Source organism: Dasypus novemcinctus, chromosome 12, assembly GCF_030445035.2.
Source record: "Dasypus novemcinctus isolate mDasNov1 chromosome 12, mDasNov1.1.hap2, whole genome shotgun sequence".
NCBI lineage: Eukaryota > Metazoa > Chordata > Mammalia > Cingulata > Dasypodidae > Dasypus > Dasypus novemcinctus.
Window position 1 is genome coordinate 73,089,540 of NC_080684.1, and position 26,092 is coordinate 73,115,631.

General features: G+C 40.7%; 2 protein-coding genes across 3 annotated transcripts in view; both read right to left on the reverse strand.

The window, feature by feature from the left end:
- Nucleotides 1–25,077, reverse strand: part of POC1B (POC1 centriolar protein B) — a 104,824-nt gene extending 79,747 nt beyond the window's left edge. The window contains exons 1-3 of one of the 2 annotated variants that reach the window (XM_058308526.2): nt 24,692–25,077; nt 23,890–23,974; nt 190–361 (exon numbers count right to left, since the gene is read on the reverse strand). In XM_058308526.2, the coding sequence (XP_058164509.1) occupies nt 190–361; nt 23,890–23,974; nt 24,692–24,706 (272 nt within the window). In that variant the 5' untranslated portion in view covers nt 24,707–25,077. The remainder of the gene's footprint in view (nt 1–189; nt 362–23,889; nt 23,975–24,691) is intronic. The other variant, XM_058308527.2, reaches the window with a different exon arrangement.
- On the reverse strand, nt 18,489–23,757 carry GALNT4 (polypeptide N-acetylgalactosaminyltransferase 4). Its single transcript, XM_004459831.5, has one exon. It carries the CDS (start codon nt 23,297–23,299, stop codon nt 21,551–21,553), a length of 1,749 nt encoding a protein of 582 aa, XP_004459888.1. The 5' UTR covers nt 23,300–23,757; the 3' UTR covers nt 18,489–21,550.
- Nucleotides 25,078–26,092: the final 1,015 nt, after the last annotated feature.

Consider the following 26,092-nt stretch of genomic DNA (forward strand, 5'->3'; position numbering starts at 1 on the left):
AAAACTTGTATGAAATAGTTTGACTTTATAGTGGCAGTATGTACACCTCGTATGTGACTTATACTAAGTATACTGTAGGTAACTGGGGAGTTTAGGCATTCCTGGGACATGCATAACGTTCAGTCAGGCTTTACTTTCTTTCACATTTCTAAACCCAAAGCATATCAGGTGTTTCTTTGTTTCTCTTACTTATCAGGAATCCAGAGTCTAATGGTCCTGTCTCTTGAGGCAGATGCCAATAAGTTTCCAAGTGGAGAAAACTGCACGCTGGTTACCACATCCTTGTGACCCACATATCTGAAAGCTCTAGCTTGTGGCTTGAAATTCCATAGCATGAGAAACGTATCCCAAGAAGCAGTAGCTATCAAGAAACAGAAGAACAAAACCAGTTTGTTAAAAAGCAAACACAGGCATGTCTCATTACAATGAGCAATATATATAACAAGGCATCCATATAATAGAGGGGCTAGAGGTGGTAAGCCTGACTAGGCAATGACAAAAATATTTTTCAAAGAAACCCAAAGCTACATCACTAATATGTGAACTTGGCTGTGTCCTCCACACAGAAGGATTACTAGATTCTATATTTGGTTAGAGGTCAATAACTACTTATCTACTAGAAGGAGACAGAACAGTATAACCAAGTACACTGGACTAGAGTCAGCTTTGCCTCTGACTATCTGGGTCACTGGGGAAGTTACTTTACCTTTCAAGAGAACTGAATGTTTCTCCTGAGAGTGCTGGATAAGAAGATATTTTAAGCAGTTTATGTGGAAATAATTTCACTTACAGAAAAGTTACAAGAATAGAACAAAGACCTCTAATATGCCCATTACCTAGATCCACCTGTTAATATTTTGTCTCATTTGTTTTATAATTTCCTTAGGCTTGTTTGTATTATCACTATTTACACACCTACACAATTGCACACATGGGTATGCACAGACACATACTTTTTTTTTCCTGAACCATCTAGATGTAAGTTGTATGCCTTGTGGCACTTTTATTCTTAAATATTTCATGTGTTTTTCCTAGAATAAGGATATTCTCCTACATACCTGTGGAACAGTTATCAACTTAGGAAATTTATCATCCATGCAATGTTTTTATCTAACCTACTATGTACCAGTTTCATCAGTTGACTCAGTAATGTCTCTTATAGATGGATAAGATTATTTAAAAGTCTCTTTCTGCTCTGCAATTTTATGACATCCTCTGATTAAAAGAAGAATCATGGGCATCAGACATAAGCTTAAGGCTTTAAGAAAAGTAAAACAGATGTAATCAGTTATAAACAAGAATCTTAGACAAAAAATAAACAAATCAGCAAAAGAAAGATCGATTTAACTTTAGCCTTAAACCTCAATTTTATTATGTGTATGTGGCCCCAGAATAGCCCCAGTTATAAGAACCAGGCCAGTGAGAATCACCAAGTCTATACTGTAGATATCTTAGAAAGAATGCAACTTTACAAACTTCAAATACTGTTAGAAGACTATTTAATATCACTGTTAGGAGAGAATAGGACCTGGGTATATAAAGTCACTAGAAACCAGAGATATCTTGAGCTATAGATAAAATTCATTTGGACTTAGCCTATGAATTGTTTCCATGTAAAGTGGATAAAATGAGTTTAAAAGATTTAAACTTCAATGCTGCATACTACTCTTTAAAAAAAAAAAAACAAAACTACAAATTGTTGATGTTCCAGTACAACCCATTCAAGTTTTTAAACATTTATATGAGTCTAGTTATTTTGCTAGTAGTCAAAATAGGGAAAACGAGGAATTATCATATGCATTACACTTAAGAACCTATCGAGTTCTATATATTATGCTGTATACAAGATACACAAAAGAAAAAAGACAATCTCTTTACTCAATGAATCACAATAGTAGGGGAGACAGATCATTAATATTTTTTCCTTTTTTTTTCCTTCTTTATTTTCTTTTAAATGTTACATTCAAAAAATATGAGGTCCTCATATACCTCCCACCCCCCTCACCTCACTCCTCCCACATCAGCAACATCTTCCACCATTGTGGCACATTCACTGCACCTGGTGAATACATTTTGGAGCACTGATGCACCACATGGACAGTGGTCTACACTGTAGTCTACACTCTCCCCAGTCCACCCAGTGGGCCATGACAGGACACACAATGTCCAGCATCTGTCCCTGCAGCACCACCCAGGACAACTCCAAGTCCTGAAAATGCCCCTACATCATATCTATTCTTCCCTCTCCCTACTATCAGCAGCTACCATGGCCACTTAATCCACATCAATGCTACAATTTCTTCCATTACTAATCACAATAGTTCCACAGCAGAACACCAGTAAACCGACTCTAATCCATACTCTATTCCTCCATCTTGTGGACCTGAGATGGCTATGTCCAGTCTCCCTCTACATCAAGAGGGGGGCTTAGATTCCACATGGATGATGGATGCAATTCTCCTGCTTGCAGTTGTAGGCATTCTTGGCTCCCTGGTGCGGTGGTTGACCTTCTTCACCTCCCTGTTAGCTGGCTAGGGTAAGACCGAGATTATTAATATTATACATGTACAGAGGACTCATATTATTATCCATTCATTCATTTTGGATGGGTACTTAGCTGATCCTCCCTGAGGAAGGGACAGTTGAGCAGACACCTGAGTGAAATGAGAAGCACCAGGCTAAGATGTGTAAAAAGAGCACTCCAAAGAAAGAACCCCATGTGCAAAGGCCTGAGACAGTAAAGTACTCAGAACAACCATGGGACAGCAGGGAGACCAGTGTGTCCACAGAGGAGGGAAGACGAGACAGGGACAGGAAGGAGTAGGGAGGGAGGCCAGGAGGAAAACAGACTCCAGGCAAGGAGCCATGGTGAGAGGTGTGGATTTTATTCTTGGTGCAGTGGAAAAACATGGAAGGAGTTTGAGCAGGGGCTTCTCATGATCTGATTTAAACTTTAGAAATATCACTCTGAAAATGGGGAAAGATGTTTTTTTCAGGAAATGATATTGGGTCAACCAGATATTCATAAGGTCAAATGAATCTTGACTCCTACACTTGATATCAGACGCAAAAAAACATGACTTCTAGATTGAGATGTGAAAGGTAAAACAAGAAGCTTTTGGAAGAAAACACAGGAGAATATCTTTATGACATTGGCACAGGCAATGATTTCTTAAATAGGATGTAAAAAGCATTAGACATGAAGAGAAAGAATGATAATTTGTATTACACTAAAATTGAAAACTTTTGTTCATCAAAAGACATTGGTGAGAGAGAAAAAGGCAAATCAGAGAGCAGGAGAAGAAATCTTCAATAAATATATCCAATGAAGTGTACATGTGCAAATCTATAGAAATCCTCTGTATTTATAAGAAAAAGGCAGACTACCCAATATGAAAATAGGCAAAGGGTATAAACTGGTACTTCAAAAAAGGAGGATTTCCAAGTGGCCAATAAATATATAAAAGGTTCTCAATTCCATAAAGTATCAGAGAAATGCAAATTAAAACCACAAAGAAACATCACTACACCCTCACCAAAATGGCCACAATGAAAAAGATAAATAATAGTAAGTCTTGGTGAGGATGTGGAACAACTGGAACTTTCATTATAATGCAGTTATAACCTTTTAGGAAATTTGTTTGAAAATATCTATTGAAGCGGAATGTATACTTATCTTTTTTTAAAAAAATTTATTTTTTATTTTTAAAAATATACTTACCTTTTGATCCAGCAATTCCACTCCTAGGTATATTCCCGAGAAATGCTTAAGTATGTTCACCAAAAGACATGTACAAGAATACTCATGACAGTACTTTCCAAAACGGACAAAAACTAGAAAGAACCCAACTATCCATCAGAGTAGAATGCATACAAATATTTTTAGCATATTCAGATTGTGTATACACAGTGTATTCAATTCTGTTTATATGAGGCTCAAGAAAAGGTAAAACAAATCTATGGAGTTAGAAGTCAGCAAGGAGATTATGTGAGAGAAAGCGTGGATAATGGCTAAAAGGGTACTGTTTTAGTTTCCTAGGCTGCTCATAGTACATACCATGAAATGGGTTGGATTTACACAAAGGGAATTTATTAGCTTACAGTTTGAGGTTGAGAAAATGTCCAAATCAAGGCATCATCAGGTGATATTTTTTCCCCAAAGAACAGCTGCTGGCGATCCTTGCTCCTTTGTCTCAAGAAAGAACACCATCGCAAGGTACATGGTGGTGTTTGTAGTTTCTCCCTTCCCTTCTGGGTTTTGCTGATTTCAGCTTCTTGCTTCTGTGACTTTCTCTTTGTCTTGCTTCCGTTTATAAATGTCTCCAGTAATAGGATTAAGACCCACTCTGAATGAAGTGAGTCACACTTTAACTGAAGTAGACTCATCAAAAGATCCTACTTACAATGGGTATATACCCACAGGAATGGATTAAGTTTAAGAACACATTTTTGGGGGGTACATATAGCTTCAAATCACCACAGGTGCATAAGGGGTGGGGGTCCTGGGGTAATGAAAATGTCATGTTTCTCGATCTCAGTATTGGCTACATGGGCATGTTCACATTGTGATAACTGGTCAGGTTATACCCTTGTGATTTGTGCACTTTGGTACATATACTTCACTAAAACATTTAGAAAAAAAATATCACTTTGGCTTTTGTAGGGAGACAGGGAGATGTAAATGAAGAAGGATATCAATAGGACATTATGGCAAGAATCTAGTCAGGAGATGTTGGTGGTCTAAACTAGGCTGGAAGCCATGGAGATGAGAAAGGTAGTAGGCAAATCCAGGACTGATAGATCCTATGAGGCTTGCTAATGATGGATCAAATGTGAGGTAAGAGGAAAAAAGAAGTAAAGGTAACAGGTGACTTGTTGAGCTACATATTGAGATACGGAAAATCAGAAGAGGAATTTTGGGATGGGGCAGGGTGGAAATCAAGAGTTCTTTTGTGGATATAGTAAGTTTGATATGCCTGTTACACTTTCAAGTGAGGATGACAAGTAGGTAGATAGATATATTTACCTGGAGCTCAGGAAGGGGTTTTGACTGTACAATGTAGTAGTTAAGAGGCCAAGTTCTTAAACTAGACTCACTGGGTCCGAATCCTGGCTATCACTTACTACTTGTCTGTTCTTGGGTATGTTACTCAACCTCACTGTGCCTGGGACACTTCAACTGCAAAATGAAATATCTGAAGTATTAAATAAAAAAAAATACTTGTAATTTATGTCTAGTACACAGGAAACCCTCACTGTAGATACTATTACTCTACCTTTTGTTTTTGTTACTGTTAGCAGCACCCTAGAGAAAGTAATAAAGACTGGAACCTGGATGGGATCACTGAGGAGGAAGAGGACCAAGGTACTTCCAACTCAGACTAGGAAGAACAAAGGAAGGAGCCCTCAATGAAGTAAGAGATTGTGGTATCTGGGAAGACAAGGGGGTGACATGCTGGGTCAAATGCTTCAAAGAGACTGAATAAGATTAGGCCTGGGCAGGACTGCCTGCAAAATTCAGGACCACCTACAAAATTTGCAGGGCCCAGGGTAAAATGTAAATGCAGGGTACCTTGTTCAAAAGCTATTAAGAATTTCAAGATGGCAAGAGCAGAGAAGGAACCCTTCTAACTGTAGGGCCCTGTGCAGCTAGCTGCACAGGTCAGATGCCCATGAAATCAGCCCCAGGCCAAGAATCAAATGTTGGCTTGGCAATAAGAATTGTTTCAGTGAAGTGGTAGGTTCAAAGACTGAATGGAGTAGGTTGAGTAGAAAATGGTAGAGAGGCAGGGGAAAGAGTTAGTATATAAAATTCAATCATTAATTAATCTAAGGTTTACAGTGTTCCTAACACTCAGTATGACAAGGGCCAGAAAAACTTAGTATTAGAGAATCAGAGAGCAGCAATAATTAAATGGGGGTGGGTGGGTAAGAATATGAAGCTTATCCAAGAAGGAGATACAAAGGTTGAGCCTTTATGATTTTGTTAGACAAAGCAGACTGTTTAGTTTTTTTCTCCATTATTTCCCCCATAATAACTGGAATTGTGTATTGTATACAGTGGGTGCTAAAGAAATAATTTAGAGTTGATGGCCACACACCAACATTAAAGCAACTCTTGCTATATCAGCAATTAAATGCTATATCCCATTAAAGAGAAATGACTGAGAGAGCAGGATGAACAAAAGATTTAGGGAAGGGGATAACTTAACTACAGGGTGAGGAAGCGTTTTAAAGGCCTATTAATTGTGAGACACCAGAGGTGCTCCAATTACAACAACGTGACTTAGGGTACACTCTATAGTTTCAGGGAAACAGAGGAAAAGAGTGATAATTATACATTATAAAAATCTATGAATGCATTCTTATTGAAAACTGTGAAAATCAACATTGAATTTTCCTCCTTACTTGCTTTACCTTCCTTCTTAGGAAATAATTATCTCACCAAAATGTGATACCATGGTAAAAAAAAAAAAAAAAAAATTCTGGGCCATGTCAACCTGGAGTTTGCTTTCATACATTTCCATTGAACCACACCCTACATAAACATTACCACAATTTAAAATGTCAAAGCTTGTACTATTCATCATCTGACTGGTCTATTTTGAGATAAAATGTCAAAATGAGGAAGTTAAGGTAAAATGTTAACTAGTAAATCTACCCATTAGAAAAAAAAAACCCAACTTATTTATATACTGTAACAATACAAGATTGTTTCAAGAAACCCCTGTTTAGGACATAAGAAAGAACAAAGTCCATGTTCACCTAGTCCAGTGCTTCATTTCCGGAGGTTACAGTAAAGAACACACTAATGGAAAACATGTTTGCTCTTCATCATATCCAAAAGGGCAACAGTTATGGTGTCATCTTAAGTAGCAAAATATTTCTTTAGTATACCCAAGCTCTATCATTCTCATTGACTTAACCTAAATCAACTGTAGTTACCCCAGGAATACCACTTTCTGAAAAGAACTGGTACTGCCTCCAGTTTTTGTGTCTGTTGTTAAATTAGGCTGTGGTCCTGATTCTTTAAGGCATTGCCTTTCTAGTGTCTCAACCAAATGCCTGAGGTGCCGAGTGAGATTTCTCTGCTGCGGACCTAGAGACTAGCGGCGCCCAGCACTGCATGGTCACTGGTATCACCATTCAGCTTTCGGCCCAGCAGTAAGCCATCTCTGCTGCGCCATGAAGATCTTGCCCTACACGTGTCCAGCCCTCGATTACAGGACCCCCACACAGCCCTCCACTCGGCTCAGCAAGCTCTTGGTGGGAATCCTGTCACACAGATTCCATCCCCCAACCAGCCCAGAACTCTGATTCTGCCTCCCCAGCTCAGTTTTACTGGTTCTGTGATGCAGCAGGAAAACTGTCCCTGGGAGAAAGCCAAAGAGATCATGAGGTTCACTTTGTGTGTTTTGTGTCTTGTGAGGATTACAGTTTTACATTGCCTGTTCCTCAACGCATGAAAATAGTTGCCTCATATATTTTGCTAGTTTTATAGTTATTTTTAGTGGGAAGAAGTTGGTACCAATTTCTCTGTTAAGACTACAGGCAGAAGTCTACCTTATTCTTTAACATTTGCATAGCATTCTACTATGTAGCTACACCTTAATTTGTTTAACCAGTTTAATCTACTAACAAATATATCGGTTGTTTTCAGTTCTGTTCTTTTACAAATGATATGCAATGTACACATGTCATTTCCCATATGAGCAAATACATCATTAGGATAAAGTCCTAGAATCATTGCTGAGTCAAAGAGCACATATTTTATAACTTACAAAAAGATGCGTGTTTACATTATAATGCCCTTCATAAATTTATGTGTGGATTATATTTCCTCTCAGGCCTTTTCATTCCGTATGCAAGAGAGTCCTATTAATTCAGAGTCCTTTCATGTAGAAACTCTAGAATTTTTCAATTATTTCAGAAGTTCATCTGTATCTTTTCTACCTCCATTATGTCTTTCTTTAGGGTCCACTACCAGAATTAACCTCAGCTTTCTACTTTGAGGGCACCATGGTTTTGTACTTTCTGTTGCATTTCTAGGTTTACACTGGCCTTTGAGTGACAAAAGAGACCAAGCTGCCTTCTTCAGGGTAAAATAAAGCTTCTAAGAAAATCTATGAGAAGCAATTTTCAACAACTGTTTTTAAGAAAAGGGAAAAAAAAAACCCTAATCCCCAGACATACATACCTGTAGTCCTAAAGTGAAGTAAGGTAGAAGGTTGTACACTAGGACAATATCCCAGTATTAACTAGATAAACTTCAAGACCCTATTTAGTACATCAGAATTGGCTTGTACTATTGAAGCACTTTATAATAATATAATTAAGTGATTGCACTAACTTAAAATTTTTCTGATTCGAATGAGGGAATAACTAAGGAGGTTTTCCTTTTAGCTGATACCAAGTAATTAGCTTACTAGTATAGGCAGGGTCTAAAGCAGCTGTGGGTGCTTTAAAAATAATCCTTAATGATAAAAATCTAGAGAAATTTTACTTATTCAACTTCACATCTCTTCGAAGACTGGCAATAGCAGCAACACAATTTTTTTTTTCACAGCTGTTAAAACTTGTTTTATTAGAAATATTCTTCTGAATGGTGTGTCACATGCTTTTTTAATTTGAGAATTTGTGAGCTTACAAAACAACTATGCATAATGTGCAGAATTCTCATACCCCAACCTTCCATCAAAACCTTACATTGTTGTGAAATATTTGTTAGAGATTATGGAAGAACATGATCAGACTGTTGGCACTAACTATGGTCCACAGTGCACACAACATAAACCTTTTCTGAGTTATTACCAGGGCCCAAGTACTTTTAAGTACTACATAATCATCCTTTTATTTAATCCTCAGAACAAGGTGAGTAAATACCATTATCACTATTTTACAATGAGGAAACTGAAGCTTAATGAGGAGACTGGTAGAACTGGATTTTTAACCCAGTTTTGTTAGACTCTAAAGCTTAACCTTTTAAACAATAAAACAGAGCTTTTCAAAGCATGAATTTTTTATATTATTTCCCTTAGAATTACAAGAGCCTTGTTAGAATGCATATATCTAATAAGTTACAATCTCTAGGATGAGACCTGGGAATATGAATTTTTGACAAGTTTCTCAGGTAATTCTGATACACATTGAAATTTGAAAAATACTGCTCTATACTACACTGCCTCTTAGTATATACACTAAATCACTTTAGCACTCAGGAGTAACATTTTAAACTATATCAGTAGAAGAAGCTTCAATATAAGCTACTACACTGGTTACCATCAAGAACAATAATAGAGAATTTCGGGCAAACTTTTATTATGCTTTCAATGCAGGGACAATAACCTAAGAATCCAAAATATCATTCTGCTTCTATTCAATCAGTAAAAGGAGACATTACCTTGTTCTCTGCCATCATTTATCCTAAAAACCCCTCACACATTAAATAGGGATTGAGTGCATGACAAGGTAACCTTGAAGGTATGAAAGGGGGGAAGGGGTGTGTGTGTAGCAGTTTGATATGGTTATGAATTCCAAAAATAGATATTGGATTATGTTTGCAATCTGGTCTGTACCTGGGTGTGATTGAGTTATGACTGGGACTTTGATTGGGTCACGTCATAAGTCCCCAATGGGTGGGGACTTAACAGATAAAAGGAATGGGAAAGGACAGAGTTGAGTGTGTTTTGATGTTGGAGTTTGATGCTGAAGCCTTAAGCTGGAGCCCCAGGAAGTTAGCATGCAGAGGAAAGAGAAGCAAGCCCCAGGAAGGAGGGAACCTTGAAGCCAGAGTAAAGCAAGCCCCAGGAACATAGGAAGCCTGAACCCTCACAGACATCGGCAGCCATCTTGCTCCAACACATGAAAATAGACTTTGGTGAGGGAAGAAACTTATGCTTTATGGCCTGGCATCTGTAAACTCCTACCCCAAATAACTACCTTTTATAACACCAACCAATTTCTAGTATTTTGCATCAGCACCCCTTTGACTGACTAATACAGAATTTGGCACCGAGAAGTGGGAAGTGCTTTCACAATTACTGAAATGCTGGAATGGTTTTATAAATGGGTAATAGGTATTTTTTGGAGGAATTATGAGAAGCTTGGAAGAAAAGACCTACAGTGCTTTGAAGAGACTGTTGATAGCAATATGGATGCTAAAGAGACTTTTTATGATGCCTTGGAAGTAAATAATGCAACTATTATTGGAAACTAGAGAAATGGCGATCTGCGTTTTAAAGTTGCAGAGAACTTAGCAAGATTAACTCCTGGTGTGTTATGGAAGGCAGAATTTGAAAATGGCAAGCCTGGGCATTTAGCTGAAGAATTTTTCAAAGTAAACCCAGAGAATGCAGCTTGGCTTCTGCTTGCAGCTTATAGGAAACTGCTAGACGAGAGAGATATACTGAAGCCTGAACAGTCAGGTACAAAGAAAACAGAAACTTATTCTGGCAATTCCAAGTCTCTGGAAATCAAGCTCCCAGATGAAAGTACCCCATTGGAGGACTTAACTAAACTTGGAACTTGTAAATCAGGATTGAAGATGGTGTTATCTCAGAAAGACTTGTGTAAAGTTTACTGTCTGATGGCTTGGACCCCTGCCTCTTGCATGCTAAACCTACAAGGTTTTTGAGAGAACTGTATGAACTAAACCACTGTCAGCCTGGACTATAAGGGACACAGAAAGGAAAGACTGAAGGAGAAACAGCTTTAAGAGGAAAACCATGGAAGCTGACATCTGGAATTAAGACATGACCTTGGGCCAAGAGGGAACCCCACCCATGTGTACAGAGAAGGTGAGTTTGTACCAGCAGTTGAAGAAGGTGGATGTTCCCACCCCATGTTCTGGGAGAGTTTCACTGTCCCAGGGTACAGAAAGGGTGGAGCACATTCCTGAAGAATTATGGTGGTTAAGGTCAGCACCCCACAGGTCTGAGAGGGGTGGACCTTTCCCCTGTGGATTAGGGAAGGTCAAGTGGTCAACTTGTTGCTCTGAGAGGGTTGAACCTTCATGCCAAAGGTTAGGGAAGGCCAGGTGGTTAACTCGTTGCTCTGAGTGGGTTGAGCCTGTTTGCCAAAGGTTAGGGGGAATGTTGTCTTCACATCACTGTACTAGGGGGGTTAAGACTCTAACCCAAAGATTGTGTAAGGTGTGGCAATCACCCCTGGAGAATGAGGTCTGGAGCTTGGTTGATACCCAGATGCTTGATGAGGGTGGAACCAAGAAAATGGCCACTGGACAAGCATGTGGAAAGGGTGGGTTCCCATAAGGCACCAAGGAGAGGAAACCATCATCTTAAGAATAACTCCAGACTGAAATCAAATGGAGGATGCCCTGCAGGTTTATTGAACTGTAGAGGACCCGTGACTCATGTTTCCCTCCCAATTCCTCTTTATTGTAATGAAAATGTTTATTGTTTGTCCATTTGTGTATTGAAAACATTTAAATTGTTTTGTAAGTTTCAGAGGGTTACAGCAGACAGGACTTTGTCCCAGGACAAACTGTATTTCTTTAAATTGATTGTGATATGATTTACTACTTGCATTGTTATTAATTTAAGGTTTTTTGAATACTGAAATGTCATTTGGAATTCAGAGGGTGGAGTGTAGCAGTTTGATATGGTTATGAATTCCAAAAATACATATTGGATTATGTTGGAAATCTGGTCTGTACCATGATTGAGTTATGATTGGGACTTTGATTGGGCCACGTCATTAGGGTGTTCAGATAAAAGGCATGGCAAAGGACAGAGTGGAGGGTTTTTTGATGTTGGAGTTTTGATGTTGGAGTTTGATGCTGAAGCCTTAAGCTGGAGCCCTGGGAAGTAAGCTCACAGAGGCAAGAGAAGCAAGCCCCAGGAAGAGAGGAACCCTGAGCCCAGGAAGAAGCAAATCCTGGGAAGAGAGGAACCCTGAACCCAGAGAGAAGCAAGACCTGGGAGGAAGGAACCCAGGAAGCCTGAACCCTCACAGGCGTCAGCAGCCATCTTGCTCCAGCACATGAAAATAGACTTTGGTGAGAGAAGTAACTCAACATTTTATGGCCTGGTGTCTGTTAAGCTCCTATCCCAAATAAATACCCTTTATAAAAACCAACCAATTTTTGGTATTTCACATCAGTACTCCTTTGGCTGACTAATACAGGGGGGAGTGAAAATTTCAATGCTAAAATTACATAATTTAAATAGAAACTTCTAAAGCACAAACATGAGAAAATAACTTTAATACTTTTCCAATGTTTGTATAAATTTGAGTGTGACCCTCTGGGAAAGAGATTAATTGGTCTAATAGAAAAGAGCCTGGGCTTCAGAATCAGACTCCAAACCAGGCTCAACCAGGCTCTACTTACTAGCTGTGTAGCTTCAAGCAAGTTACTGAATTTTCAGTTTCTACATCCACAAGAGGTGGAGTGGACATCACCATCCCAGGGTCCACAGGATGGAAGAATAAAATATGGATTAGAGTGGACTTACTGACATTCTACTATAGAACTATTGTGACTAGTAATGGAAGAAACTGTAGCATTGATGTGGAGAAAGTGGCCACGGTAGCTGCTGAGGGCAGGAAGAGGGAAGAAGAGATGTAATGTGGGGGAATTTTGGGGACTTGGAGTTGTCCTAAATGATATTGCAGGGACAGATGCTGGACATTATATATCCTGCCATAATCCAATAAATGTACTGGGGGAGAGTGTAAACTACAATGTAAACTATTATCCATGTGGTGTAGCAATGTTCCAAAATATATTATACCAAATGCAGTGAATGTGCCACAGTGATGAAAGTGGTTGTTGATGTGGGAGGAGTGGAGTGGGGGTGGGGTGAATACAGGAACCTCATATTTTTTAATGTAACATTTTTTGTCATCTATGTATCTTCAAAGAAATATAATTTTTAAAAATGATAGGGGTGGAGGGTGGGGAGTGGGATATATGGGAACCTCATGTTTTTTAATGTAACGTTTTGTGTGATATATTCAAAAAAAGATAATTAAAAAATTAAATTAAATTTAAAAAAGAGGATGAAAACACCTTGCAGGCAATTGTTGTCCCCCTACCCTCTTCCCTCTCATTACTTCCCAACCTGTCCTGTGAAACCCAAGACCCAAACAACTTCCAAGGGCTTACTGAGACTAAATCTGCCATGTTTTATGTTCTCATTTCCTCCAGGCATCACCAGACACTTAAGCTTTGTGACTCTCTGGTCATCAATCGTTTTGTGAACTCTCACTCCCACAATGATCTCGGTATCTCCTTAGCTGAGACCCTGCCACCCATGCTTTCTTTTTTATTTTAATTTTTTTATTTTTAAAGAAGCTTTAAATTAAATAAATGCTACATAAAAAATATAAGGGATTCCCATATGTCCCACTCCCTCCCCCTCCCACACTTTTCCCACATCAACAACATCCCTCATTAGTGTGGTACATTTGTTACAATTGATAAACACACAGTGAAGCATTGCTACTAACCATGGATCACGGTTTACATTATAGTTTACACTCTGTCCTGCAAAATTTTGTAGGTTCTGACAAAATATACAATGGCCTATATCCATCACAGCAATGTCATGCAGTACAACCCAAATGTCCCAAAAATGTCCCCATATTATACCTAGTCTTCCCTCTCCCACCCCTCAGAATCTCTGGTGGCCTCCTGCCTTTACATCAATGATAAGAGCTCTCCCATTGCTAGAATAATAATAAATCTACTTTAGTCCATTGTTAGCTCCCCAAATTGAGAATTATGGGATGGTGATGCCCACTCTGTTTCTAACTGAGAGGGGGCTTAGATCCCATGGGGCAGATGGATGGAACTTCTTGCTTACAGTTGCAGATACTCTGTTCCTTGGGATGGGTGTTGTCCATCATCATTTCCCTTTTAGTTGTCCTGGAGTCCAGTGAACTGGAGGGTAGGTTTTGCAACTACGCTAAAATTCAGGGCTTAACTGCATGCCTTCTCTTTCCTAAAATCTTCCACTATGCCAGAGGAACACCCACTACATGATCTGCCAACTCTTTATATTCACACCCTCCTCTCTGTAAGTTCCTCTTCTTCAGTAACTACTTACACCTTGATCTGCCTGGGGACACCAAGTTTCCTGAAACTCTTTCAAACAGCAGTGATTTTCACTTTCACACTTCACCTACCTCAAGTCATTGTCTTACTAGCATTATTAGTTCAACAGATATCTGAGTCCCTAAGACACGCATGGCATTGTGGGTTGGAAGGGGAGTCCTAAGTACAAAATAGACAAAAAAATCTCCAGATGGGGAGCTTACATTCAAGTGGAGAAGAGGAAATAAGTAATATACTATTTTAAATCATGCTCAGAGACATAAAAGACAAAGCATGAAGTCATAATGAGAGTTTTGCATGGGGATGGAATCCTTAATTTAGATAAAATGATCAAGGGCATTTTAAGCAGAACATGAAAGGCAAGAAGGAGCCAGCCAAGTGAAAAGAAAGGCAGTGAAGAACATATCAGACCAAAAGGACAACAGGACCTCTCAGCTGCTGGGATCTTGTCATCAGTAGAACCTGAGAAACTTCCCAAATCACTAACTGCAACTCGCCATCCTCTGACAACTTGCTTTCCCTCTAGATCACTTGCTCAGTAGCTTCCATCTCACCCCAAACTCCAACAATACACTTATTTATGCTCTTGGGGCTCTCTTCTCACCATCTTAATTTCTCTCTTTATCCAATTTATAATCCCCTTCTTGCATATACATTCTGTCCCTTGATTCGCCTCCTTCCTTCAAATTCCCCTGGTAAAATCTCAATCATCCTACCTTTTCTGTGACTATACCCGTATCAGTGAGAATTGCTGAACTCCTCCCCCCAAGCTTGACAGATTGGAAACACTATAAATTCATGATCACTATTTCACATGAGCCCTCCACACTCCACATCAATGTTCAATTCTCTAATATTCCCTCCTCCCTTTTCTACAATGGCTATTTAATATCTTCTCTCTCTTAAATAATCCTTCTCCCCTCCTATGCCTTGGCTTTCATGATATCTTATACTTTACTGTCTTTCCCTCCTTCCTTTCTGATTATCCTTCTCAGATTCTTTTGTTGTCTTCTCCTCTGATGTAAAGGCTAGAGATTTTTAGTACTCAGATATGGGTTCTGTTCTCATTCTTCCCACAAAATCTCATCCATTCCCATGATTTTATCATCTTTATGCTAATAACTCCCAAATTTCTCCCTTGTTCATACCACTGCCTTCGTTTGAAGACTACCACTACCACCCAAGTTTAAACCACTATCATCTCTGGCTAGAATTACTGTAATAGTGCCTAATTGATTTATCTATTAGTAGTTCAATAACCACATAGTACCTAGAGCTATCTTTTAAAATATATATATATTTTTATTTTTAAAAGATACATAGATTACATAAAATGTTACATTAAAAAATATAGGGGATTCCCATATGCCCCACTCCCCATACCTCCCACTTTTCCCACATTAACAACTTCTTTCATTAGTGTGGTACATTCATTGCAATTGATGAGCACATCTTGGAGGATTGCCACACAGCATGGATTATAGTTTACATTGTAGTTTATGCTCTCTCCCACTCCAGTCTGTAGGTTACAGCAGGATATATAATGTCCTGTATCTGTCTTTGCAATGTCATTCAGGACAATTCCAAGTCCCAAAATGCCCCTATATACACTCTTTTTCCCTCTCCCTAACTTCAGCAACTCCAGGGGCCACTGTCTAGTGATATAATTTCCTCCATTGCTAGAATCACAATAAGTCTATAGTAGAATACCAGTAAATTCACTCTAGACCATCGTTATTCCCCAATCCTGAGGATTCTGGGATGGTGATGCCCACTCCACCTCTAATTGAGAGGGGACTTAGATCCCATGGTGCAGATGGATGGAACTATCTTCCTTGCAGTTGCAGACTCTCTCTGTTCCTTGGGATTGGTGTTGTCTATCATTATCTTCATGTTATTGTCCTGGGGGAGTCCAATGAACAGGAGAGTAGGTTTTGCAAGTCTGTGGAGAATCAGGGCCCAACAGGCACATGAGCAGTCCAAAGAATTAAGTCTCTTGGACATACACCTATCAAGACTAGGTTCAAATAGAAGGGGCAGAAGAGCCATGTGTAGGGAAACCACAAATGAGTCCAACTCTGTCACACTGAGGAGCATAAATTACAAAGTAGGGCTCACTGGCAGGGTGCCAAACTCTTGAGCTCTCTGCCCTGCATAAAGTGCCTGGATGTTTCCAGAGCCCTCAGGAGCCCCCCTGTTTGAGGCAATATTTACTGTGTTAGTCTATGAGATCCTGCTGGGACATATATAAGCTTAACCTCTGGAATGACCTCCCAGCTCATTTTGAAATCTCTTAGCCATAAAACTCATTTGTATTTATCCTTTCCCCATTTTGTGGACATATCTTCTTTTCATTCAACCCATTATAGCCTCCAAGGCCCTGAATAAGCTGGCCTCTGCCTACCTCTGCAACTGCTTTTCCCACCTGTCTCACTCTTTCTTCATCTACCAGGCTCCACCCACTCTGACCTTCTTTTACTTTCTTGATTGAGCACCTGCTCTATCCCACCTTTTGTCTTTACATATGCTATTCTTTCTCTAGCCTTTGCCCAACTATATCCTCCTTCATTTTTCAAGTTTTAAAGTAAATCTTCTTCCTCTGAGAAGTGTTCCTTAACTCTATAAACTTAAGTCTCTACTGTTATCATCCCCTAGTGCACGCTGTTCCTTTCCTTTGCAGCATTTGGCTATTTTCCTTTGTTTCACAAAGTTGTACTTGCACATTGTTTACCTGTAAATATTTGTCTCCACCACTGGAACATGAATTCTGCATACTATCTTATGAAGTACATTTGCTTTTTTCACCTCCCAATGTATACTCAGAGAATACAGCAGCATCTGGCATACAGCAAAAGCTCAATAAGCACTAACTAAATAAAGGAGGACTAAATAATGAGAAAACCTACCCTTTCCTGTTTGAACAGGATTAAATGCATGTGTACACACATGAAAAGGTAAAATGGGGATCAGATAGCCTAGAGCACCACTGATGTATAGTAAACAACAGGGTCATCTCTCCAAGTTTGCCTGCAAAGATTAAACTTGCACAGAAGAATAAGTACTATGTGACTATTAGCAAGTTAAAAGGACTTCTCTAGTCTTCAGTTCTGCTGTGGACAACTATACAACTCAGGAACTCATTTCACCTTCTTGGGGAAATTACAATAATTTCTACCTTCTCTCCAAGAGGATTGATTGAGGTTTCTTTGAAATTTTAGGAAAAACTCCAACATCAAATGATTTCCACACCCCAGCTAATACTATGCTGGGAGAGTCATGTGTGTTTAACTTTCTCGATTCTGTTGAATAACAAAAGTATTATTAATATTAAATCTTATTGGCCTGTTCTAAAGTCAGCATGCATACAGGGACAGAGAAAAAAAAAATCTTTTTTAGAACATTTGAAAATTCCCAGCCTCTTTTTTCCCCCAGAAGTTTTTTTTACTTGAAATCTAATTTAGAGATAAAATTCACCATGAAAGTCACCCTTTTCATGTGAACAATTCAGTGGTTTTTAGGATGTGCCCAAAGTTGTGCAAGTATCACTACCTAATTCGAGAAAATTTTATCACCCACCAAAAAACCCCAACGAAACCCATGCCCTTGGCAGTCATTCTCCATTCCTCCCTCCCCCAGCCACTGGCAAACCCTAATCTACCTTCTATCTGTAGGGGATTACCCAGCCTCTTTTTTTTTTTTCAACATTTGTGTAACTGAAGCACAGAGAGATGAAATGGTTTGCACAGCATTGCAGAGCAACTTAGTAAGAGAGTAAGGCCTAGAAAACAAATACTTACACTAGCCTTTAAAATTTTACTTTAAAAAATCAGCAAAAATATGCGTTCTTCATTTCTACATACCCCAAATGTAGTTATAAGACATCTGAGGTATAAAATGGAGTATGGGAATAGTGATTCTCAGGCAGTATGCCGGGCAGGGGAGAGATGAGGGTATGGGATGCTTATCAGGAATCACTAGAGAGGAGGAAAGCTGCTCCTGGTGGAAGGGCATTACACTTATGGAAAAGGTGATGCAGAGAGAAGGCTGAAGGAAGTGTGAGGCCATGAGATTTATAGGGAAGATGCATTTCTTTTTGGTCCCAGGTTTTGGAATTAGTGCTAATGTGCCCAGGTGCCCATTCACATCCTTCTATGGTACTCTCAATGGTCCTAGACTTCTCTGATCATTTCCAGTTTGTTATTAGTTAATGCAAAAATAAAATAATACCACTTCAGAATATTTGCAAAATCATGTAGGAACCTTGGCTTTCTTATATATTATTGTCTGCATTTTCAAGTAAGCATATGAATTGTAAGTTGAGTTTATCACTGTTATCTGTGTACACAAAAAAATGTGTATACAGGGACGGTAATCCTACAAGAATAAAATAATCAGAATCCACTTGCAAAAATAATTAGGCACACATTTATTTTATTCAGCTTAATCAACACTGCAAATATAATTAACAAAAGAAAAAAAGGAAAGATACTGCTCTTCACACAGAAAATTCACCATTCAAAAGGGATTAATGTGAACCACAACATTCTTTGTACTCATTTTAAAACAATTTGACAAGTCAAAACCCAATATTTTATTACTTAAAATTGAGATCCCAAACCAACTAAGACAACTTAAAAATAATACTTTGTCTTCAACCTAGAAAAGTTTGATTTTCTAACATATAATGAATATGTTGGAGCCCACTACTAAGTGAGCAAATAAATTTTCTACTACAAACAAGTTATTTGAATTATAGAGATCCTTGAGATGACTAGATTGTCATTTTTTAAAATGGTGGTTGCAAATGCCTAGAATATCCATTCATAGTATTGGACACTAAAAATGACAAAATGAATCTTTAAAGTTGAAACTCCTTGCCCACCAAGTATTTTACTAAAACTGTTATTAAGTAAGCAAATTAACCTAAAAGGTCATTCTTAATTGTCTACAGAAAAAGAGAGCTTTGGTACCAAGAGATCAGAATTAGGGAATAAAAATTTTGTATATAGCTTTTTTGTGTGTTTTTGAAGTTATTTTAGAACATGCCTATATATGAAAATGTAAAATTCTTGTTCTTCTGTTACCTACACTATTATGAAAAATAGCCTAATTATTCTGAATTATTGCTATAAATAAGTACTAGCCTAAAGTTTCTTCCAAAAAGACCTAGCAATTCAGGGCAAAAGATAAATAAAGATTAAGTAGATTTTCTTTTAAACATCTCTTCTTTCTTTTGACATGAGCAGCAAGTTGCTAGAACAAAAATAATTCCAATAAGTACTTCCTGAATATATGAATTTCAGTTTTCCCATCTAACAGGGGTGCTAAAGTGAAAAGGTGGTTAAAAAAAAAAAAAAAAGACTGGGCAAGGGGAGAGGCAGGGATGGGTTTGGGAGAATACCTGCTGTCAATCAACCCTTTTGAAAAATTCAAAGCTTTATTATAAATCCTTCTGAAATTACACCCAGGGCCATGCACACTGCATATGTAAGCAGGACCATTCTTTGAAAAACTTTCAGGTTGCTTGGTAACTTACAGAAGCTATTAACACATTTTCATTTCATGAGGCAAAAAAAGAAACAAAATGTTCAAGATATATCGCAACTATCTTTCTTGAAATGGTTATCTAAAAAGTTTTCTTAAATTTCAGTTTTTACAAAATTCCTGTTTTTCAAGTCATTAAGTAAACACTGAAAACAACCTTATTTATGAGTTTTGTGGACTAATTCTTTACGGAGCATGACACTGTTAGGCCAAAGTCAACTAATTGAGATTTAATTCTAAATTTTGCTTATGGTTTCTGGAGATAACACTGGAATAAAACCAGTAAAACACTTTTTTTTTTTAAAGTAGTTTACTTTTCAAATAATTTAGTTTGGGAAATATTTATATTCTTAGTCCCAAAGATTACTTTTAGAGTTTGAAAAGTTTTAAAAACAAAATTGATTCAACAGCTGTCAAAATGAAATGACAACAAACACTGAGTGCAACAACTTTCTACCCAAACCAAAATAAACCACTTCAGTTGAGCTCACTCAATTTTCAAAACCATTTCTCTTGTCCTTCTTAACTGGACTGTACGTTGCTCAATATAACCTACATTAAAAAGTGACTAGATAAAACATATCGTGAAGATCGCTCAGCGACTGAATCTGAAAAGGAGAAAATGTACAATCTTAACATTTCAAAGCTGGAAGGGATATTCAAGATCTAATCCAGTCTCCTCATTTTACAGATGAGGAAACTGGGGCCCATGTACATCAAATGACTTAACCAAAGTCACATTGCTCAGCTGAGCCATTCATTCATTCAGTCATTCATCCAACCACTTAACTGAAAGCTGCCTAATGCAGAATAGGTGCTGAAAACAAGCTGGAGAGCAGCTCCCTCGAATGTCAAGGCAGTCCTTTTTTTCTTGTCCTATGATAAATACTTAAATTTCCTAATCAGCCAGAACTTACAGAAGAGTTCTGGAACCTTTGTAGAACCAAGACCACTTTCAGTTTCACACATTGCAATAAACACAGTTGGGTTTAACTTCAGAGAGACCTCAATTGTGTTTACTTTAAACGATTAAACATTAACAAAGGAAGGTACAGTATTCTGAACGACTCCCTTTCCAGTACATTTATAACTCAAGGAAGTGCAATCAGAAAATGCTCTGCACACACAAAAGAAGTTCACAGGGAGGACAGCTTACAAAATCCAAGCGATTCGAGGTATCATTATAGATCAGTTGAAGTCCAATAGCTCAAGTTTACAAAGCGTGGAATATAAATATCTCCCCATTTCATTCAGATATGGGTATATTTTTCTGAGATGCCTGTATGCTAAAATGACCTGTCAAATCACATTCAAATGAATGTCCTCTTCCAGTGATACAAATATCCAAACTAGGCCCTTTCTCCTTAAGATTAACTTTTTAAAATTTTTATTTGATTAAAGGAAAATTTGGTTTAAAAAATAAGCAACATAAAAAATTCAGTGAACCGGCTGAAATAAATTTTTAAAAAATTAAATGAGCTGGCTAAAATTAAAATTCTATATACATTCAAAATAGCATTAACTCAAACTGCATATTTGAGTTTTATTTTAAAAATGGGATGTGCGGTGAATTTACCCATCAACATAAATCACACCTCATTTTGCTTGGACTTCTACATTCTTTAATATTAAGTCTGGCACTTAAATGGTTTGTGCATTCCAAGTCACAGTTACTTCTTTAAGGAGAAGTAAGGGACTATACTAATAAAGCTCTTAAATAAAACAACCCATAAGTAAGGCACTTTGAAATGTTAACCAGCAGCACCTGATGTACCCAGGTCAGTGTAATATACCAAAATGAACCACAGCTTTAACAGAGCTCTCACAGATGACTGTTAGGTGATTTCTGACAAAATACAGTCTTCACTGAGACTCTTTGACTTTCCCGAAGTTATTGGCAAGGCATGATGAAAGTGCAGTTGTGTGCTTCTATTTCTCAAATCTCCAGATTTGATTTTTATCTAGAGCATTACAAGTTCTCATTTGTACACTCGGCCGGCCCTCAGGTGTCCGATAGGCACTAAGACACAGTCTTGAGTGTGGATGAAAAATGGTTCCATCTTCTTTAAAATGCCAAATAATGTTTGCTGGAGTAGAGAATCCATCCTTAGGACAATTTTGCATTCCTACATAATTCTTTTGCTCAGGAACCTCCGCACATAACTCTGTTACAGAATTAAACCGTATTTCTTTGTTTGAAGTATACTCAAAGAACTGATTGCCTCCTTGACCATGGCATCCAAACAGTGAAAGGTTAGCACCTGTGGGGTTGTTTTCAGGAGAATTATAATCTAAACACTCAGAAGAGATTCCCATACTGCGAATAGCCCCATGCCAGCCTGGCCTATCCTCTGGAACATGCAAATTAGAAAACACATTTTTCAAATACCAATCAAAACTCTTGCATTTCAGCCGTTCTCGTAGTAATTTTCTTTCAGAAATATCACCATAAACTTCTTTCCTAGCTGGAGGGTTCCGATTGTAGAAATGTTCTTTGTACTCGTCCATCCACACTTCCGCTGCCCGAGCAGTATTCTGTAAGAAATTGGGCCTAGCATATGGTGCCCGTTTTGGGAATACATGGCCCACGTGGGAACAAGGGTGGATCTCCAATTTACCACCACACTGCCACACTCTAAAGGAGAGCTCTAGGTTTTCACCTCCCCACACTTCCATTCCAGTGTCATATGTTCCAAGGTACTCAAAATATTTCTTGCTGACAGCAAACAGGCCTCCAGCCATGGTGGGTGATCTGATTGGGTCAATTCTTGATGCCCGCCTGTCCCTTTCATCTTTGGGGACCGAATGCCACTGGAATGTTAAACGCCAATCAAACCCACCAATCATGGGCTCTCCTGTTTGCATATAGAATTCAAAAGTATTCCAATCAATGGTATCTATAACAGGACAAACAACTGCTGTTTCGTCCTGACCGATCCTTTCTAAAAGTGGCTCCAGCCAACCAGAATTACACTCACAGTGACAATCCAGGAAAGTGAGGACATCTCCAGTGGCAAAAGTGGCTCCAACCAGGCGGGCCCGAACCAGCCCCTCTCGCTTATTAGTTCGAATCAAGCGCACTCTATCAAGCTTGCTGATGTAAGTCTCAAGCTGTGTCTTCAAATAAATTTTGTCACTTAAGTCATCAACCAAGATGATCTCTTTCAACAGAACCGCAGGAGAGGTTTCTAAAACACTGTGAATAGTGCGGAGCAAAGTCGACCAGGCCTCATTGTAGAAAGCAATGATAACAGAGGTGGTGGGAAGTCTCCTATATTTGAACTTCTTGGATTTACACTCGTACATTCTTTTATCCTCTATGTGGCGGTGCAGGGAAATCCTGTCACTGAGGTAAATATTGATGGCATATCTCTCAATGAGCTCTTCTTGCTGCTTCAGTTCACCCTCGTTGAGCTGGAGTTTGCTGGCTTTCCCCCACTCCCCCAGGGCGTGGGAATCCGCAGGAGGCTTCTCATAAAGCGGTTGAGACAAATCCTCTGTGTTTTTCTCGGGGTCAGAGAGCTGTCTTAGCCTGCGCTCTCTGGCAAGGCCGGCTTCTGAGGAGGCATGGAAAGTGGAGACCGAGAGCTCCACCAGGATATAGGCCACTGTTAAAAGCGCCAGCAGCAGGCAGCCCTTGCCTGCCCAGGTCCACCTAACGGCCATCCGGATTCTCATGACTAGGGCGCAGACGCGACCACGAGAACCACCAAGCTGGGGAAGCGCTGGAGGACCCACTGCCTGAGCGCCGGACTCAGGTGGGGCAAACGTCCCCGCAAATCCCTCCTTTCGAAGCAGACAATCGGCTCCCTTCCAGACACTGGTGATTCCCAGAGATCACCTGAGATCTCTGGGTCCCTGGCCTCCGGTACAGTTCCAGCTCCTCTCTCCCCACTTCCTCTTGCTGTCTCACAACTTTCACAAACTCTCCAGCCAACACCCCACCCTCCCAGAGGCGAGCACAAACCCCTCCCCTTCTCACTTACTCCTCCTGGTGGTTAGCTCGCGAAAGTCAGCGCCTGGGCCAGGGCGGTGAAGCGGCTCTTGGGCGACGGCGAGCCGGGACTTGGATGACCAAGGTGGCCCCGGCTCGGACGCACCCAGTCCCCGACTGCCCGCGACGGCGCCAGGCTCACCGAGTCTCTGAACTCTCTCGTCCCCCAAGGATTCCCAGGATTGTCCCCGCGGGGCCCACCCTGGGCAGGAAGAAAGGTTTCCGGCCAGTGCTTTGGTCTCCTCCCAAAAGGAATAAAGAGAATAAAACTTACCAAGCTGTTTGCTGTTGGGGCTAAAATCCACGGAGGTGATCGCAGCTTTGTGGCCTTTAAAATAACGCTCCAGAATGGGGTCCTCCTGGCAAGGGAAGTTGTCAGGGTTTAAAAGCAGGTGCAGACCTCGAATTTGGGGCGCCGGGGATCAACGCTGTCCCCGCCCCCGGGGTCCGGCCTGAGGACGGCCACATAGCTGGGTCTGCGGGGCAGGAGCAGCCCCCAAGAGGCCTGTGCGCGGGCGCGGCGCACGGAACCAGTAGAGGGCGATGCAGGGCGCTGCTTCCCCGCCAAGAGCCCGCAACCTTTCCTGGGCGCTTCCCGGTTCCATACCGCCCGAGGCACCACCTGGACAGCCCTTAAAATGCGCGTTCCCGGGCCCCGCCCACCGACCCGGAGTTGGCAGGTGCGGGGCGGAGCCCGGACTTCGGGACTTTCAAAAACTCGCCAGTGATTCTGACGCAGACGCTCCCGAAAACAGAATGCCGGGGGCGACGGCGCTGCGGGGGCTCGGCCCGCGGCTCCGCGACGCGGGGCAGAGCGCTCGGGAGCGAGCTAGGGCTGGGAGGAGAGCCCCGGAGCCGGTCCCGCGGGGCTCGGCGCTCCCGCCGCCTCGGTCGTGCCCGTCGCGGAAGGTGGGAGGTGGCCGCCCCGGAGCGAGGGACTAGCAGGTGCGGGCCGGGCTGCGGACACCTGCCCCCACCTCCCGCCAGGTGCGGCGGGGCTCAGAGCTAGCCCCGCGGCCGGGGGTCTGGGGAAGCCTCCGCCACCTCCCCGCCACCCACACAAAGCCCGTCCTTACCCGGGCGGAGGCCATGTGGGGAGTGGACGGCGCCGGGCTCCGGCCGGTGGGGGGTGGTCGGGGGAGGGGATGGGGCGGGAGGGGGGGACCGTGTGGCGACCGGAACCGTCTGCCCAGAGCGGCGGCGCCTCCCGGTCACTACAACAACGGCGGCCCAGTTAAACCCCGCGCTCCAGGCGTGGCCAGCCGAGGCCCGAGGCCGGGTTGGCGCCGCAGAGAGCCTGGTCTCCGCCCGTCCGCGGACGGTACACGGGGTTAGGTGCGACCACCCATCAGGGCTAACGTGCTGCACCCGGCTTAACTCCGGGAATGGGGGTTTTAACCAGGACGAGACGAGACCGGCTCGAGAAGCCGGGAAGCGGTAAGGAAGTCGGTCTCTGATCGATGCCATCGGCGTTCTATTTCACGTTAAGGAGACAGCGCTCTCTAGTCCCAGCGGGTCCCTTTCAGTGTATGACGGGAGAGGGGCTTGAATCTCAAGAGGGAGCGCTCGCTAGTTACTAATATGCTCAAAGGAACTGAAGCCCTGGGGGGTACATTTGAATCAGTTTCATCACTAGTTTCACACACCTGAGTGATACCTAGATGCTGGATACACGTGTTGAATGACAGAGTGAGTGAATGAATGAATGAATCTGGCATAGCCACTTGATGCTTTTTCTTGAATAAGGTTTATTCTGATCTGCTCATTTGTATAATCTTTAGAGTATCATACATACACAGCAGCATATTTAAAGTCTTTAGAAAGACTTTTTGTTGTAATTATTAGGCCACACAGTAGCTAGAACCATTTCTATGGCAAATTTTTGAGCACATAATATCATTTGCACTCTAGCAACAGGATGTAATTTCTTAGATATTTTACATGCTTTTCGCCGAGATCACACATAGATACAGCTCTTCCAGTTCGAAGTCCATGTCATGTTTTACCCTTCCTCAGCGGATAAAGGACTCAGGTGAAAGTAACATATAGAATAAAGACTCTTGGCAGTATAAGATGCTGTACAGACCACAACTGGTAAAATATATGTTCTGTATGTCAGTGGAAGATACACTACACACCTTAATTATATAGGTCCTCTAGTTGTTGAGTAATAGAATTTAGTAATAGCAATTAAACAGGAGATAGCTGTAGGTTGCAGTATTAGTGTTACTCAAGTATATGTTATTGAATATTGAATATGTTATTTGTTTAGCCACTGAGGGATACAGAGATGACTGGAATATTGTCCCTTCCCTCAAGGACTCAGCAATCTATGTTGGTGAGTATGATATTTTAACATGCATAGGGATGACTTTAGGGACCCCATTCCCAGAGATGCTGATTCAACATTCATGGATTTGCATCCAGGGCTCTACATGTCACAAGCCCCTTATGTGATTGATATGCAGGAGTTCCAG

Coding starts and splice junctions, on each gene's coding strand:
- GALNT4 (XM_004459831.5), bottom strand. CDS start 23,299: ATGAGAATCCGGATGGCCGTTAGGTGGACCTGGGCAGGCAAGGGCTGC.